Source organism: Scyliorhinus canicula, chromosome 2 (assembly GCF_902713615.1).
Source record: "Scyliorhinus canicula chromosome 2, sScyCan1.1, whole genome shotgun sequence".
NCBI classification, from domain to species: domain Eukaryota; kingdom Metazoa; phylum Chordata; class Chondrichthyes; order Carcharhiniformes; family Scyliorhinidae; genus Scyliorhinus; species Scyliorhinus canicula.
Genome location: NC_052147.1, coordinates 18,363,259 through 18,380,187, shown reverse-complemented (window position 1 = coordinate 18,380,187; position 16,929 = coordinate 18,363,259). Strand labels below are relative to the sequence as shown.

The 16,929-nt window shown below is 43.1% G+C and overlaps 2 protein-coding genes and 1 long non-coding RNA gene across 5 annotated transcripts in view; 1 reads left to right on the top strand and 2 right to left on the bottom strand.

Moving 5' to 3' along the window:
- Positions 1 to 7,168, bottom strand: part of ylpm1 (YLP motif containing 1) — a 142,627-nt gene extending 135,459 nt beyond the window's left edge. The window contains exon 1 of the mRNA XM_038774362.1: positions 6,531 to 7,168. Coding sequence (XP_038630290.1) covers positions 6,531 to 6,971 — 441 coding nt within the window. The 5' untranslated portion in view covers positions 6,972 to 7,168. The remainder of the gene's footprint in view (positions 1 to 6,530) is intronic.
- A 204-nt stretch (positions 7,169 to 7,372) lies between these two features.
- On the top strand, positions 7,373 to 15,116 carry LOC119951288. The gene is made up of 3 exons (XR_005457583.1): positions 7,373 to 7,517; positions 10,223 to 10,320; positions 14,334 to 15,116. It is a non-coding gene; the product is annotated as an uncharacterized LOC119951288 (long non-coding RNA).
- The window catches only part of fcf1 (FCF1 rRNA-processing protein), a 38,753-nt gene continuing 32,544 nt past the window's right edge, over positions 10,721 to 16,929 (bottom strand). For 2 of the 3 annotated variants that reach the window (XM_038774331.1, XM_038774324.1), the window contains exon 8: positions 10,721 to 12,797. In XM_038774331.1, coding sequence (XP_038630259.1) covers positions 12,749 to 12,797 — 49 coding nt within the window. In that variant the 3' untranslated portion in view covers positions 10,721 to 12,748. The remainder of the gene's footprint in view (positions 12,798 to 16,929) is intronic. The other variant, XM_038774320.1, reaches the window with a different exon arrangement.

Here is a 16,929-nt window from a genome sequence, read left to right as displayed (position 1 = left end):
GTCTTGGTTCTTTTATATTGGAGGTTGGCACCGGGTTCACTGCATGGTTGGGGGTCCTATATGAATTCCTCAGGTTGGAGAAAATTAAATTTGTCCTCAGCAGATCTGAGGAGGGATTTATAGTACGCTGGAGGTTGCTTCTGTCCATGTTTGAGGATTTGTTTGTCGGCGGGGGGGTGGGGGATTGAACAAACTGTTATGCACTATGCCACTTTGGTGTTCTGCGGATTTTTTTTGAGGTGTTTGGAATAAAATATATTTTATAATGTACTCGAGAATTTTCCCCACTCCCAACATCCGACTGACTAGTCTATAATTCCCCGTTTCCTCTCTAACTTCCTTTTAAAATCGAAGACATTTAGTTTTTCTAATTCACCTGTGTAGGGGTCAGTCAACACAGTTAGCTCGAGTGTACTGCAGAATGATACCAACAGTGTAGGCTCAATCCTTGCATCAGTTGGGGTAGGTCATGGAGGGCAACCTCCTTCCCTTGCTCCGGGCTCGATGTGCATTGGTGCCTCTAACGGGGAGAGGTGCCGTTTCTCATGGACCACAGCTAATTAGTGTTATCAGAGCTCAACTGCTCCAACAGAAAAGGTTGGGTTAAATGCTTCAGATCTACATGCCAGAACACTTCAAATGTTAATTCTATTTTCCTTTTTCCGCAGTTGCTATCCAACCTAATCAATGCTTTGAGAATTTAAAAAATTTCTCATTTCCAGCATTTGTAATATGTCACCTTTTATTGATTAGATAAATTTCCTCGACAAGGGGTGCGATTTTACTAAAAGGAAAAAAAGTCCCATAGCAAGAGCATTTAGCCATGTTTCCTGGCACTTACAGTGCCGAGAAACACATGGCAATAAAACGACACTCGCATTAGCTAAGGGGCCGCAGCAGGGAGTGCGTGCCGAGACCGCACATAGCATTGTTTTCTAAACCAAGGAGCTCCACTCGCTGGAACTCATCCGTATAGCAAGAACAGTACACCACTTTTAATTGCTATCCCAATTACCGAGCCTCCCAACGTGACCTCTAATCCCCACCCCTAAAAGCCCCAACGCACTATGAAAGGGTCCAAGGCCACACCTGCAATCCCCCAACACCCACATAAAAATGCCAGCTTGGCATCAATAGTGCCCCTGCCAACCAGGGCACCTTGACAGTGCCAGGTTTACACCCAGGTGCAGTGCCAGGGTGCCAAGCAGGCAGTGCCAGTATGCCAGTCAGACAGTGACAGCCTGACACACAGGTGCAGTGATAGGGTGCCACGCTGCCCGGAGGGCATGCACATGGGGCGTCCAAATCCCTGGGAGACCCCAAGTGCCATGCCATCTGGTCCCCGTTTGTGGACACCAGTACTGAACAGCACTGGCCCAAGGTCTCCAAGGCTAGAGATTGATCCCACGCCTCGAGTAACTCGGGAATCTGCACATTAAAGTGAGACTAGGTCTTGCTTTAATATGTAGATTTGCCTGAAAGTGACCGGACAGTATGGGTGCGGGCACATAGTGCAGAGTGAGGGTTTGCTCGCCCTCCGAGGTGGTGTAGGGTGTGTGGGATGGGGGTAGGTGCAGGGGCACAGTGCTGCCCGCTCATCCTGGACGCCCTGAGGTTGTGCAGTTTTTTTACTGCACTGCTGGCTGGTCCATATAGTGTTGCCCACAGTGCTCACAACTTTGGCCAGCTACGCCCAGGCCAGGCGGTGGGTGGCAATCTCCTTCCCACCCATGTGTCATGGGGGCCTGTCTCTCCTCCATGGCATCCAACAGGGCCTCGAGTTCAGTGTCACTCTATCGGGGTGCCGCTCTTCTTGCTGCCAACTTGTCGGCTGGGATGAGTGTTTGTGGGGAGTGGAGTGCTTATAAGTGGCTGCAGCATGTCAGCCTCTCAAGTGACAATTCCTACCCCAGCGAATTGGACACCATTTTCATTGCATTCGATCATGTTCCACATGGCACCAGAACTTACCCATTACAGGTTCCTGAATTGCTCTGGGAACTGTATCAATTTTGTTGTCGGGGCTGTCCACCGATTCAGTCCCGGCGTCAACACTTTGTTTCAGAGAATCCTGTCGACAATGCTTTGGCCTCAACTACTTTCTGTGCTCGCGAATTCCACAGGATCACCAATCTTTGGATGAAGCAATTTGTCCTAATCATAGTCCTAAATGGTCTACCCCGTATCATCAGATTGTGACCCCCTGGTTCTGGACTTCTCCAGCCATCATGAGCAACCTTTTTGCATCTACCCTATCTAGGCCAGTTAGAATTTGGTAAGTTTCTATGAGATCCCCCTTCATTATTCTGAACCGCAGGGAATGTAATCCTAACCGACTCATTCTCTTCTAATATGCCAGTCCTGCCATTTCAGGAATCAAGTCTGGTAAACCATCACTGCTTCCCCTCTATAAGAAGAACATCCTTCTCTCAAATAAGACCAAAACTGCACACAATATTCCAGGTGTGGTCTCATCAAGTGCCTGTATAATTGCATCAAACTATCCCTGCTCCTGTACTTGAATCCTCTCACTATGAAGGCCAACATACCATTTGCCTTCTTTACCGCCTGCTGTACCTGCATGGTTACCATCAGTGACAGGTGTACGAGAACGCCCAGGTCTTGTTGCACATTTCCCCCCCCCTCTTAATTTATAGCCATACAGATAATAATGTCTTTCTGTTTTTGCTAGCTAACTGGATAATCTCACATTTATCCACATTGTACAGCATCTGCCATGCATTTCCCCACTCACTCAGCTAATCCAAATCACACTAAAGCATCTATGCATCCTCCTCACAGTCCACCCTCCCATCTAGCTTTGTGTCAGCTGTAAATTTGGGGATATTACATTTAGTTCCCTCATTCAAATCATTAATATATATTGTGAATAGCTGGGGTCCTAGCCCAGATCCCTGCACTACCTCACTAGTCACTGTCCACCATTCGGGAAAATGTATTCCTTTATTCCTACTCTTGATTTGTCTGCCAACCATTTTTCTATCCATCCAATACACTACCCCCAATTCCATGCACTTTAATTTTCCATGCGAATCTCTTACTTGGGACTTTGTCGAAAGCCTTCTGAAAGTCCAAATAAACTACATCCACTACTCTACTAGCTGCATCCTTGAAAATTACAGTAGAGTTGTCAACCTTGATTTCCCTTCATAAATCCAAGCTCTTTCCTATTCTGCCACTATTTTCCAAAAGCACTGCTATTACATCTTCCATAATGGACTCTAGAATTTCCCCCATTTCCAACATCAGGCTGACTGCACTACTATCCTGTTTTCTCTCTACTTCCCTTTTTAAATAGTGAGGTTACATTAGCTACCCTCCAGTCTTTAGGAACTGTTCCAGAGTCTACTGAATCTTGGAACATGACCACCAATGCATCCACTATTTCTAAGGCCACTTCCTTAAGTTCTCTGGGATGTAGCCTATCAGGCCCTGGAGATTTATCAACCTTCAATCCCATCAATTTCTCCAACACCATTCCCCTACTAATACTGATTTCTTTCAATTCTTTCCCTTCATTAAACTCTAAGTTCCCCAACATTTCTGATATGTTATTTGTGTCCTTCTTTGTGAAGATAGAACTAAAGTATGTATTTAGTTGGTCAGCCATTTCTTTACGACACAGGAAAGAGTGCTGAAAAAATGCTGGAAAAGACACAGCAGGATAGCAGATTGAGAATGTTCAAGAAGCAATATACCACTCTAAACCTTCGTTATATCAGTGTCTTTGTTTGGATAACAGATGTTTAGAACCTACTGAACTTTATATTAAGGTGTTTATCGATCCTATCGGTTCTCCACTTAATTCTAATTCAACAACTGTGACAGAAGGATTTTCCCAAACCTAAAAGTCTGCGTATACATTAGATCGCAATCTGAATATGACAAATGGCCTGAGCAAACACTGAATTAGCATATCGTATTCACATATTTCCCGTTCCATGGCATCACTAGATTTTATCCATCTAGACATTACATCTGCTTCATTTACTAAACTGCAATTTTAAATGCACAAGTGATCAGCATTGACAGTTTCTACTTTCAACATTCTCACCTTGCCCAAAATACTAGAATGAAAAGTAGAATTTTACCTACTTTTAAAATGCCTTAATTAGACAATCTTCTAATCCAGTCCACCCTACCACCCTTCAAAGCAGGTGATGTAATAGACATGAAATGTCATTATGCCAGTTACTATAAAGGTAAAGTCGCCATAGTCCCAGATGACCATAAGCTGCTTTCCCCTTTGAGGAGAGCTGACGAGTGATGATTTAACCTGAGGATCACCACATCTCAGGCAAGGAGATAGGTTGAGAAGATGGGCCTTCATGAATACTCTCAGCCGGTATGGGAACTGAATCCTCGCTGCTGGTCTCGCTCTGCATCACAAACCAGCTGTCAAGCCAACTGAGCTAAGCTGGCCCCCAATTTAGTTAGTTACCCTATTTTACAGTTACAACAGTAATGTAGATCAGAAATGTAAATCCCTAACTCCATCCCAACAACCAAGGTGCCTGCCTTATTTCTTTTAAAAGTAGCAAAACAAATAATAAAGTTCTTTGAAGCAGCATAGTAGCTCAATATGTATTTCTGCTCACAATTATGTACACAGACTTGCCAACTTCAATCAATGGATGGTGCCAACTAAAGAAGAATTCCTTAGCAGGGAAGCACAAAGGTTAAGACTCATTGTATAATTTCACCCAAATATCCACATTTTGCCAGTACATTCAATATATTTTGGCAGGCTATCAACATAGGAATTACTGTCCAAACACAATATAAGCAAACCAAAAGCTTTTGAACTGATATCGGTCAGGCTTGGTGCTTTTATTTCTATCGATGAAAATAAATACTTTGTTTTAAATTGGGGAAATAGAACATACATATTATTCTAACCTTTTTAAACTGAGAAATAAAATTTGCAACACGAGACCCAGTACTGTAAAATGAGATGATTTATCTTCCAAACATCAGCTGTAGCCTCAATCAGCAATCATCTGCATTGACAATGGGTAGCTGCCATCCTTTCTGTTCCTGTACACCAATCAAGACATTTGTTACTTAATCCTGCAACAAGTTTAGGGATCGCAAAAAATGTCCCTAATCAATGCCCAGAAGCAAAAAGGACACAGATCCTTTACGATATCCCTGCTTAACTGACATCACCCAAAGTGCATTGGAATTTCTGCCAAGTTTGGAGCAAGTTGTGTTTTTAACAAAAAAAATTATAGGACCAATATCTTGCTTTCCACTTTTTCTTTAGTTATCACTCATCTTCCTAAAATCCAAGTTCTCGAATAAGCCAATGACAGGTTAGACCAGGTTATTCCAGATAAAACAATCTCAACAGTGCCATCATCAGTAGCGCCAGAAATCAGGCTCTCACCCAAAACCAGGAAAGGCTGAAACAATCATAGAATTTACAGTGCAGAATGAGACCATTCGGCCCATCGAGTCTGCACTGGCCCTTGTAAAGAGCACCCAATTCATTTTTCCCAATTAAGGGACAATTTAGCACAGCCAATCCACCTACCCTGCACATCTTTGGGTTGGGGGGGCAAAACCCACACAAATACAGGAGAATGTTCAAACACCACACGGACAATGACCCAGAGCCAGGATCAAAACTGGAACCTCGGCACCGTGAGTCAGCGGTGCTAATCACGGTGCCATGTTGCTGCCCCTAATAGCACTCTATTTAAGCCCACACCTCCACCCTATCCCCGTAACCTAACCTAACCTTTTTGAACACTAAGGGAAATTTAGCATGGCCAATCTACCTAACCTGCACATCTTTGGACTGTGGGAGGAAACCGGAGCACCCGGAGGAAACCCACGCAGACATGGGGAGAACGTGCAGACTCCGCAGACAGTGACCCAAGCCGGGAATCGAACCTGGGGCCATGGAGTTATGAACCAACAGTGCTGACCACTATTATACCTTTAAATCAATTTGGGACTGGGTGGAAATCTAACAGGTCTCCAACATATTCTCCAAAGGAAAAAACTGTTGGAAGGCAAACGAAGAGTGAAAAGGAAAATCAATCTGAACACTAGTCAATTTACTCATTTTGTCATGGTGACTTCACAGGGCATAGAACCTTGCACTCCAACTAATCAGACGATACCTATATTATTGCTTGCGATACGTATAGTGCCTAGCTGGTAAGAATGCCTTAAAGTACATCATCTCTTCTCGCTGATCCGACCACTTCCTCTCTGCAAAGTGCTACATAAGACTGTAGCAACTTCTCAAGACTTTTTGAAGGGTTCAAACAGATCACAGGCCAAGATTGTGATTCAAACCAGGTTCTCTCCGATCCACCACTCCAGTACCTATTGACTTTTGAAGAGAACAAATTAAACATATGAAGTGTGACTTCTTGTGAAGTATATGCTTAATGTCAGTCCCCAAATAAACTATCCAGATTTTTTCATCTTTTAGTGCATGTATTTCAAAGTAGCAACAAATCTGAAAGTTTGCTTTTTCTTTCCCTTCACCTCACCTGTAAAGCCACGGGGGCGTAATCTTGATGTTGCTGAGTGGGCTGGCTAGTCTGAGTTAGTTGGCCCTGGGTACTGCTGGTGTCCCAGAGGTTCTGAGGCGGTGGAGGTTGCTGTAGATGAGGCGGCAAAGGTGGGGGTGGTATGGACGGTGGTGGAAGGTTTTGATGGGCAGGGTGCTGCAGCACCGACTGCATCTGCTGCTGGTGCATTTGTTGCAGCTGCTGCATCTGCTGGAGGTGCTGCTGCCTGAGCGTCTGGAAGTTGGACGCCAAGCCGGCCGTGGGAACTGGCGGGGGGACGGTGGTCGGGCTAAGCGTGGCGCCAACCGCCATGCCTGGGGCCGGCACACGGGGCCCAGGAGGCATTGGCGGCTGAGTGGCTCCGCCATAGTATGGAAGGTGTGCCCCTCCCCCACCATACCGACCCCATGACGGATACATCGGGTCTTAAATCTTTAGTCAAACACTTCAAACGACGAAAATAACTCGATGGGGGTGAAATATGACGGATATTATTAAAATTCTGACAGGATGCCCTGTCGAATCGGAGCCGAAATATTCACAATAAGCAGTCAATATTTCATACGCTCCTCCATTCTTCGCTGACCGACGCCATTACACGAAGAACCAGAAAAAACAGACGGCCTGCGTCATCACGTCACGCTCCCCCCGCCCGCCTCCCGACGGAAGAGCCTCAACTGCTGCCGCAAAACGCGTGCGCGAGAGCGCCTTCCCCTATTCCGTTTTACGACACAGTGGCAAAACGATTTCGGTGAAGACTCTTTGAAAGGTTGCGACTGCCATCTTTGTTGCAGGCACAATGGTATTCTGCTTCGTTCCAGTTCCCAGATCTCAAACAGACGATGTAGGCGGGTTACAATAGGTAGGGCCTATTGTAACCCTACAAATTAGGGTTAGGCAGGACAGTGGCAAATGGAAAGTAACCATGAAAAGTGTGAGATGATGCATTTTGGGAGGACTAACGAGGTGAGGGAATATACAATGAATTGTCGGACTCCAGGTAGTGCAGAGGATCAGACCCTTGGTTTGTGCATGTCCATAGATCCTTGAAGACAGCAGTACAGGTGGATAAAGTGGTTAAGAAGGCAGATGGGATACTTGCCTTTATTAATTGAGGCACAGAATATGAAATGAAATGTAAATCACATTGTAGGCATCAAATGAAGTTACTGTGAAAAGCCCCTAGTCGCCACATTCCAGCACCTGTTTGGGGAGACTGGTACAGGAATTGAACCGTGCTGCTGGCCTGCTTTCAAAGCCAGCGATTTAGCCCTGTGCTAACCAGACCCTGGTATATAGGAGCACCGAGATTATGGGAGTGTTGTATAAACAGTGTGCAGTTCTGGTCACCACACTATAGGACGGAGCAGTGCTCCGAAAGCTAGTGTTTGAAACAAACATGTTGGACTTTAACCTGGTGTTATTAGACTTCTTACTGTGCTCGCCCCAGTCCAACGCCGGCATCTCCACTATAGGAAGGAAGTGATTGCACTAGAGGGTGCAGAGTAGATTCACCAGGATGTTGCCTGGGCTGGCCCTTTTCAGCTATGAAGAGACTGGATGGGCTGGATTTGTTTTCCTTGGAGCAGAGAAGGCTGAGGTGTATAAAAGTATGAAACGCATAGACAGGGTAGAAAGCAAGGAACCCCTCCCCTCCCCCCCCCCCCCCCCCTCCCTAGCAGAGAGGTCAATAACCAGGGAACTTAGACTTAAGGTAAGGGACAGGATGTTTAGAGGGGGTGAGAAAAACTTTTTCACCCAGAGGGTGGTTGGAATCTGGAAGCCACTGCCCGAAAGGGCGGTTTTAGAACATACAGTGCAGAAGGAGGCCATTCGGCCCTCACTTCCACCCTATCCCCGTAACCCCATCTAACCTTTATTGGACACCAATGGCAATTTAGCATGGCAAATGCACCTAACCTGCACGTCTTTGGACTGTGGGAGGAAACCCACGCCGACACGGGGAGAACGTGTAGACTCCGCCTAGACAGTGGCCCAGTGGGAAATCGAGCTGTGGGACCCTGGCACTGTGCAGCCACAATGCTACCATGCTGCCCACTTTGTACAGGTGGGAACCCTCAAAAAATTTAAGAAGTATTTCTATGAGCATTTGAAATGCCATAGCATACAAGGCTACGGGGCAAGTGCTGGAAAATAGGAGTAGATAGGTGCTTGATGGGATGGTGCAGTCAATGGACTGAATGGCTTCTTTCTGTGCTGTAAAAGCTCTATGATCTAAAAGTATGCCTCGTAAACCTTATTTATTGAAATGATACAAAATCCAGAAAGAAATTCCTTTTTTTGCCACATAGGTTTTACTTTTGGCTACAAAGCAGGTCAATGCAGCAAAACAGTCCCCGTCATAACAGCTTTAAATGGTATTCCATCATTAGTGCAGAAGGATATTCTGTTTCCATTAATTGGTAAGTTGCTGAGTAGGGGTGAACATTTCATGATGGTCAGCAAGAACTAGGAGTGAGATGAGGAGAAACATCTTTACGCAGAGTTGTTGGGATTCGGAATGCACTGCCTGGGAGAGTGATAAAGGCTGATTCCAGAAGTTACGAGCGCTGGATATGTATTCAAAAGTGAATATTTTTGAGGGCTACGGACATAATGGGACGAATGGCTCCTCCTGTGCTGTAAAATTATATTATTCTGTTCATTAATTGTCCATAATATGGGGCAGGTTCAATCTCTGAACTGTTAATAGTCTAAATGTAAGTACTATGGAAGAAGCCCTCCAATTACAGTACATGCCAATTTTGCTGCAGATTATTCACCCCAGGATGCCCAAAAAGTAGAGCATCATAGTGAACTTAATTGTATTTCATTGCTACTAAACTCAACCCAGCTGGGGATTAAGCTACTTCTGTACTCATGGTTTAATTTTTTAGGTCAATGTACCAGTGCAGAAGACGACCATTTGACCCATTGAGTCCGCACAAAGAAAGAGCACGCCACCCAGGTCCACTCCCTCATCTCTCTAGGTTAACCTGCATTAAGGGACAATTTAGCTTGGACAATCCACCTAACCCTCACATCTTTGGACTGTGGTAGGAAACCGGAACACCCGGAGGAAATCCAGGCAGACATGGGGAGAATGTGCAAACTCCACACAGTCACCTACAGCCAGAATTGAACCAGCACTGTGAGCCACCAAGGTTACCCACTGTGCCACCTTTACTGTAATTGCCAATACTTACATAGTAGTGACATTGATCATATCCTTAAACTGGAGTTAAGTAGTATGTTTAATATATTGCAGTGCCTGCCTTGTCTTTGTCTGGCAAGTAACATATCTGGCATTTAACCCAAGTGTTGCACGCAGAATCTGCCGTTGACTAACTCGTTTCAGTCAATAATTGACATCTTTCAGACTCAATTATGTAGGGCAGCCCAAACTGAGCCAATTTAAATACTATACTGGAAATGAAAACCTGAAGATAAATCAGTGGATCTTGATTTCACTCGAGATACACATTTGCAATATCAGTGAAAAGGAATAAGATTCAGCTGTCATCCTTCCAATAACATAGGTTGATTTGGAGATTTATCAATGCAACATTTCTAACATATTGATGAAGTTTGTTTCAAAGAATAGAAACTATTTTGAATGAATCAGATAGCACTTCATTAAATAGTGAACAGTTTTGACTTGTATCTTTCAGAATGGAGAAGGCGGGGTCGATTATTAGTTCCTTTGGAAAGCTAGCACATGCCACGGTGGATATTTGGTTACTCAAAATCCCCAATAGGCACACACAAGGTGAATGGTCTTTTTCTGTGCTGTAACTATTCTGTGATTTGGAGAGTGCATGCAGAATTACTGAGCCTTCAAGTGGTCTTAATCAGCACCGATGAGAAGAAGCCCAAATTGTGGTATTTTTCCAATTGATTCCTTTTGATTGAAAGTAATTTATTTCAAGCTATCAAGTCAGAAAACCTTTAACAATCTTCACCCCTTGGAAGACTGGGCAACAACAGTTGTATTCCTTTTCCTGCGTTTCAGTTTGGCTGTTGCCATAGATCACCACAATGGTCCCTCTAAGCTGCATGGGCCCCAGCAGGTCACATGTTCCCACGAAGGCCTTGCATAAGTCAGTCCCTACATGAGCACACAAGTGCAATCACATAAAAAGATTTAAAGGACCCACAAATTGCCTGTGCACAAGTAAAATTTACACATTTTAATGAATATTACTTTCATAAATATTTTAATCATGTTGTTCCCTTATGAAAAAACACGCTTGGACATAAACAGCATGTTTCATTATTTTGTACTTACAGGAGAGGCAGCCTCTGTTGTAAACTTAATTTATTGAAATTATACAAATTAAGAAATAAATGCCTATTTTTTGCCACATATGTCTTACTTTTGGCTACAAAGCAGGTCAATGCAGCAAAATAGTCCCAGTCATAACTGAGCTTTAAATGGTATTCCATCATTAGAACAGCATCCAACAACAACTTATAAGGCAGCACGGTGGTTAGCACTGCTGCCTCACAGCACCAGGGACCCAGGTTCAATTCCCGGCTTCGGGTGACTGTGTGCAGTTTGCACATTCTCCTGTGTCTGCATGGGTTTCCTCCAGGTGCTCCGGTTTCCTCCAACAATCAAAATATGTGCAGCTTAGGTGGACTGGTCATTCTAAATGTCCCTTGGCATCCAACGGTTAGCTGAAGTTACAGAGATGAGGCGGGGGAGTTGGCCTGGGTAGTGTGTTCTTCCGGAAGGTTGGTGCTGATACAAGGGGCCGAATGGCCTCCTTCTGCACTGGAGATTCTACAATTATTCCGGCATCTTTAAAGTGAGAAAACATATGCATCCAAGGCACTTCACAGGAGCATTGTAAAACGTATGAGACCTGGATTAGTCTTGTTTGCCTAATAGGGTCAGAGAGGGATTTCCCTGCCAAATTGGTGTGTATTTTTGGTCTGCCATTTTGCCTCTCCAAGGAAATCATGTGGATGTGTAGTCTAACCACCGCTTCCTTCGTCTTTCTCAGCTTCTTGGTTCATTTACCACTTCATAAGGGGTATGAACGGCACTCCAGCTGCTTTCATTCCTGAAATGTTACCTTTCTTGAATCTTTTGTATAAGCACTGTTTCTTGTCAAAGGCATATTTTTATTACATAATTCTTCTTTGCATCCAGGATTCTTTCAGTAATCCTCTCAATCTGCTCAACCCTGCTTTGCCCACATTATGATGCCTGCCAATAATATTTGAAAAATCAAACAGAAATCTTCTTACATCATGGAACCTGTGGTGGGCTGTGCTCTCAAAGGGAAAGGCCCTTCACAGTCAGCTGAAGACCTTCCACTGATTTCAGAATGGCAGAGCCTATTGGGCAACCCTCCACCAGTGCTTCTGAATTACAAATGGTGGATAACACTCTGGAATCCATATATGTGATCCACAAGGAATCATAATTGTGTTGGACAGGAGGCATGGACCATACAGTCTTCTGTCCATCACTGTTTGGACATTTGTACCATGGTGCAGATGTTTTCTGGTCTTGAGTTGTACATTTAAATAATCCAAAATAAACCAAAGAACAGATCCAGTGACAGTAATCGACTAGTGGATGTAACATTGAAGAGTAAAACTGTACAAAATTATGCATTGCAAAAAAAGGTAAAATCACCACCACTTAGGCCTATAGGGAATGATACGGATTCAATTCTTCACCTCCGCTCGGTGAGCTTACCTCAGCCAGTACTACGAGAGGAATGCTTCTTGATATAGTTTCCTTAGCTTTAGCAAAATGCATTTACAGTTCCTGTTTCCAATTGGTAAACAATACTTCCAGTTGGAAGTAACCACATGAAGATGTAATAAAGATAAATTGAGACTCAGCTGCCATTTGCTTCAATCTGATTGTCAAAGCTCAAAGAGGGTGACCCGTTTCAGTACTGGAGCGTAACCACATTTTTTGAGCCACAATCGAGGAGGGGAGAACATTGGGGGGGGGGGGGGGGGGGGGGAAGAGAAGCACAAGGCAATCAACCCATTTACAGATTGGAACTAATTTTCTTGAAATACCAACGTCATTTACAAACAAACAAAAATCTTTTCTGAAGAATGTAGACCATGCACATGCCAAGTGTTGATTCAAAAAGTTCCCAGGCAAGTGCATTTCACCCGACAAGGAGCATACAATCCTCAGCAGCAAATAGAATACAGTTGCCTTTTCAAAGTCTGGGGGCACCGTAATCATCTGGCATCCGTTCAATGTTGTACCTGGAAGAAAAATAATTTTGTACAGCAGAGTGCTCATTATCAAACTGCCTTTTAACACAATCTGTCCAGCATACTTGCAAGAAAGGAAGAATTAATTTGCATTTAATATAATACCTTTTATAACCTCAGAATGTTCCAAAGTGTTTCACAGCCAATTAATTTTAAAGTGCAGTCACTTCTGTAATTTAGGCAATAACGCAGCCAATCTTTGCACACAGTAAGATCCACAAACAACATTGCGATAAATGACCAGTTAATGTGTTTAATGCTCTAGGTTGACATTCGCCATGTTGTTGGTAAATGCTTCCTGCTCATCTTCAAGTAATGCCATGGGATTCTTCTTGTTTATTTACAAGACCTACTTTAATAAGACATTCAAAGCACCAGCCCCACCATCCCCTCACTCCACAACAAGGAGATGTTGTTGAATGACTGCTGTATTGTCAGAGATGCCATCCTCAAATGGCATACTAGATTGTCAAACTAGATTAAAGCTACTCACAATTATTGTAATACATTCCTTAAAAACCTTCATTATTTCTCTATATATATAGCCTGTCCCACAATGTAGATAGATTTGGGGGCCTCCAGGTAACTCCCACCAGTGACATATTTCCCTTGCTGTTTCATATCTCTATCTAAACTGATTCTACACCTTGCTCTTGAGCCAAGAATATTTCCCACAACAGTACTGATCCCATCCTTTATTGATAGAGCAAACCCATCTCCTTGCTCTTTCTTCCTATCCTTTCAAAATTTCAAATATCCCAGAATATTCAGTTACCACCCTTGGTCACCTTGCAACCACTATTTGGGTATGATCGGATATCCATTATATTTATTTCTATGCATGCCATCAATTTACCTATCTTGTATTTTCTATTCCTTCCTGTTGCACTTGTAGGTAAACTGATGTCACATTAATGGTTTAGTTTAGTGTAATAATCAATTAATGTACAAATATTTGATTCAGATTAAACTTGTAGTGAATTTTAATTTTAGCATCATGTGACTGTCTTAGCTTCACCGAACAGGACATTGCATCTTGGGATATGAGACAGAATAAAGCTAACTTTGGATCAACTAAGCACAGATAACACCTTCAAGGTTAAATGGACAGCTCACATTTGTTATAAGTAAAAGAAAGGTTGGCAAGAATTTATGGTTCAAGAGGGAAGTATAACCACAGATGCTCTTTACATTAGTTTAGCTCATAAGTTGTAAAGAAGAAGCAACCTTTAACTTGATATTAGAGTTAAACTCTGTGACACTATGTGATTAATTTTAATAGTGTTGAATAACACAGATCTAAAGAACCGTACTATGTATCAACAAAATGTATAAGGACACTGGTTTATAATGTCACATTTTAAACAGTGACTATGGCTATACACTTACACTGTATACTCACTCTGTATAACTCTAGGTACAACTTGTATTGTAACTTTCTGTGCTAGTATCTTGTAGTATTCTGTATTATATATGAATAGTTTTAAGTTGTAAGCAACTTTACCACTTTATACTTTGTTCCTACAGATAAAGTACAGGACTTCTAAAGCAATCGATTATAAGGATTTGATTTAATGAGGAGCCTGTACCAATTAAGCAAATCCCAAGATGATGCACTCAAAGTACCATTCAAAAGGATAAGATAGCATACTACTTCTATCCGAAACAATAGGCAAGGAAGAAGTCATAAAACATCATTTGATCTTAGCAGGAGGTGACAAGAACAAACTTTAATGAGAGGGATGGTCTCACAAATAATCAATACCTTAAAGGGGCAGTTAGAGAACAAAGGGAAATTACATCAATAGATGACCATCACACTCAGGAAACCAATTAGAAACTGATCATGCCCACCTAGACCAATCACAGATTGATCATGCACTCCTTAAGCCAATTAAGAATTAGCCATGCCTCATTCAGGCCAATCAGGAAACAATATAATTGAGCATGTTTTGGGTTGTTGCTTGGAAAGGATTAATAAACAACAGGTTTCAGTGAGCAAGGGCACGCCAAGTTTGAAAGTAATGTTTGCAGAGCCTACTGTCTACAAGGAAGCAGAAGACCTACAGGTTACAGGAAGAGAACAGAAGCCAAGTGTCGTCTTGCACTCTAAGCTGAACCAGAAAGCAAGAGCAGTAGAACACCTGTCAATCACAGTAGCACAGCATTTAGCACTGTTGATTCACAGCATCAGGGACCCGGGTTGGGTCCCTGTCTGTGCGGAGTCTGCACGTTCTCCCTGTATCTGTGTGGGTTTCCTCTGGGCACTCCATTTTCCTCCCATAAGTCCTGAAAGACGTGCTAGTTAGGTTAATTGGACATTCTGAATTCTCCCTCAGTGTACTCACACAAGCCCCTTGATGTGGAGACTGGGGGATTTTCACAGTAGCTTAATTGTAGTATTAATACAAGCCTACTTGTGACACTAATAAAGATTATTTAAAAATTCTCTGCCCTGTTCTGTTCAGTATTAATTTATAACTTTAGTAAAGTTTCCTGAGGTACTTCACCAGGCTGCCTCCTGTTGCCTTTTTTGGTCAAAGTCTCAAATGAACAAAATTGATTAAGTTCAAACAATATCTAGAACTTGCAACTTTGATTAACCATCGCCCTGTGCTACTTGTCCTTTCTCCTTAACTTTCTACATTTCCCACCCCCTGAATTCCACCCATGTCACCTGCCCACCCCACCAGCATTTAGCTTAAAGTCCTATCTACAGCATTGGCTATTCAATTCACCAGGACATTGGTTCAAATGAAGCCCACCCCAATGAAACAGCTCCTAACTTCCCAATACTGCTGGCAGTGCCCCATGAATTGAAACCCATTGCGCCCCCATAAAACTTTGAGCTACATATTCAACTCTCTCTTATTTACCATATGCCAATTTGCTCGTGGCTCGGTTAGTAACCCAGAGATTAATACCACTATGGTTCTGCTTTTTAATTTAGTCCCTAGCTGCAGATATTGCCGTAGCCATATCTATACTGTTGGTATGCCGGTGGACCATGGCAACTGGATCCTTCCTGTATGCATTCATGTTCATTCCTAGTTGGAACAAGGTCCCCTTTAAGAGCTCGATCACGAGACATACTGTGACACTATCGGCAGTTTGGGCGGGCTAACAGTCAGTCTGTTCTAGCAGCCTGTGTGTAAATAGCTCCCAAATAAAAGTTCTTGTTTGTTTGTACCCTTGTGATCTGCAAGCCTGTACTTTAAAAATACACAAAGAAAACTGGCGACAAGGTGGTTCAAACACCCGAAAAAGGACTGCAGAAATCTGGCGGAGTAAGTAATAGCTCCATGCTGTAGCCATCCAAAAAGGATTAAGATGATAAAAACATTGCTGCACCAAAGCTGGAAATGGAGGGGTGCCAAATAATAGTAAGAAGTCTTACAACACCAGGTTAAAGTCCAACAGGTTTGTTTGAAACACGAGCTTTCGGAGCACGGCTCCGTGTTTGAAACAAACCTGTTGGACTTTAACCTGGTGTTGTAAGACTTCTTACTGTGCTCACCCCAGTCCAACGCCGGCATCTCCACATCATGGCCAAATAATAGTAGCAGCCATTGAAGGAACCAAAATTTAACCACAGATTTTGGGGAAAATAGCATTAAAAGAAGCTAGCCACATGCTCTGCCTGAAAGGTTCTGAAAGAGTGCTCCCTCTACTGCAAGTAGCAAGTAAAGCAACAAATTCCTTGCAAATTATAAGGGTTTTTTGCAAGACCCCTTGAAAACTCAGAAAGGAACAGGCTGAGAGAGAGAGAGAGAGAAGAGAGCTTCAGCCTCCTGCGCGGTCTGGTGCCGCCAGAAAAACCAGGCTTGAAAACCTATGATGAGATTGTGGAGATATTGCAGTGCCACTTCTCACTTCAACCTTTGCTCACTGCCAAGAGGTTTGGGTTCCATAAGTGTAACTAACAATTAAATTTGAAAATTAAAATCCATAAAATACCAGCTGAGACAGGTTCTAGATTGCCAACATTGTGCAAAAACTGGGCACACAGCAACTGATTGCTGAAATAAAGATGCAAAATGCAAGGATTGTGGTAAAAATGGGCATAAAGAATGTGCTTGTTAAAGAAAAAAACAAGTTTCAAACCAGAATTATCAAAACAAGA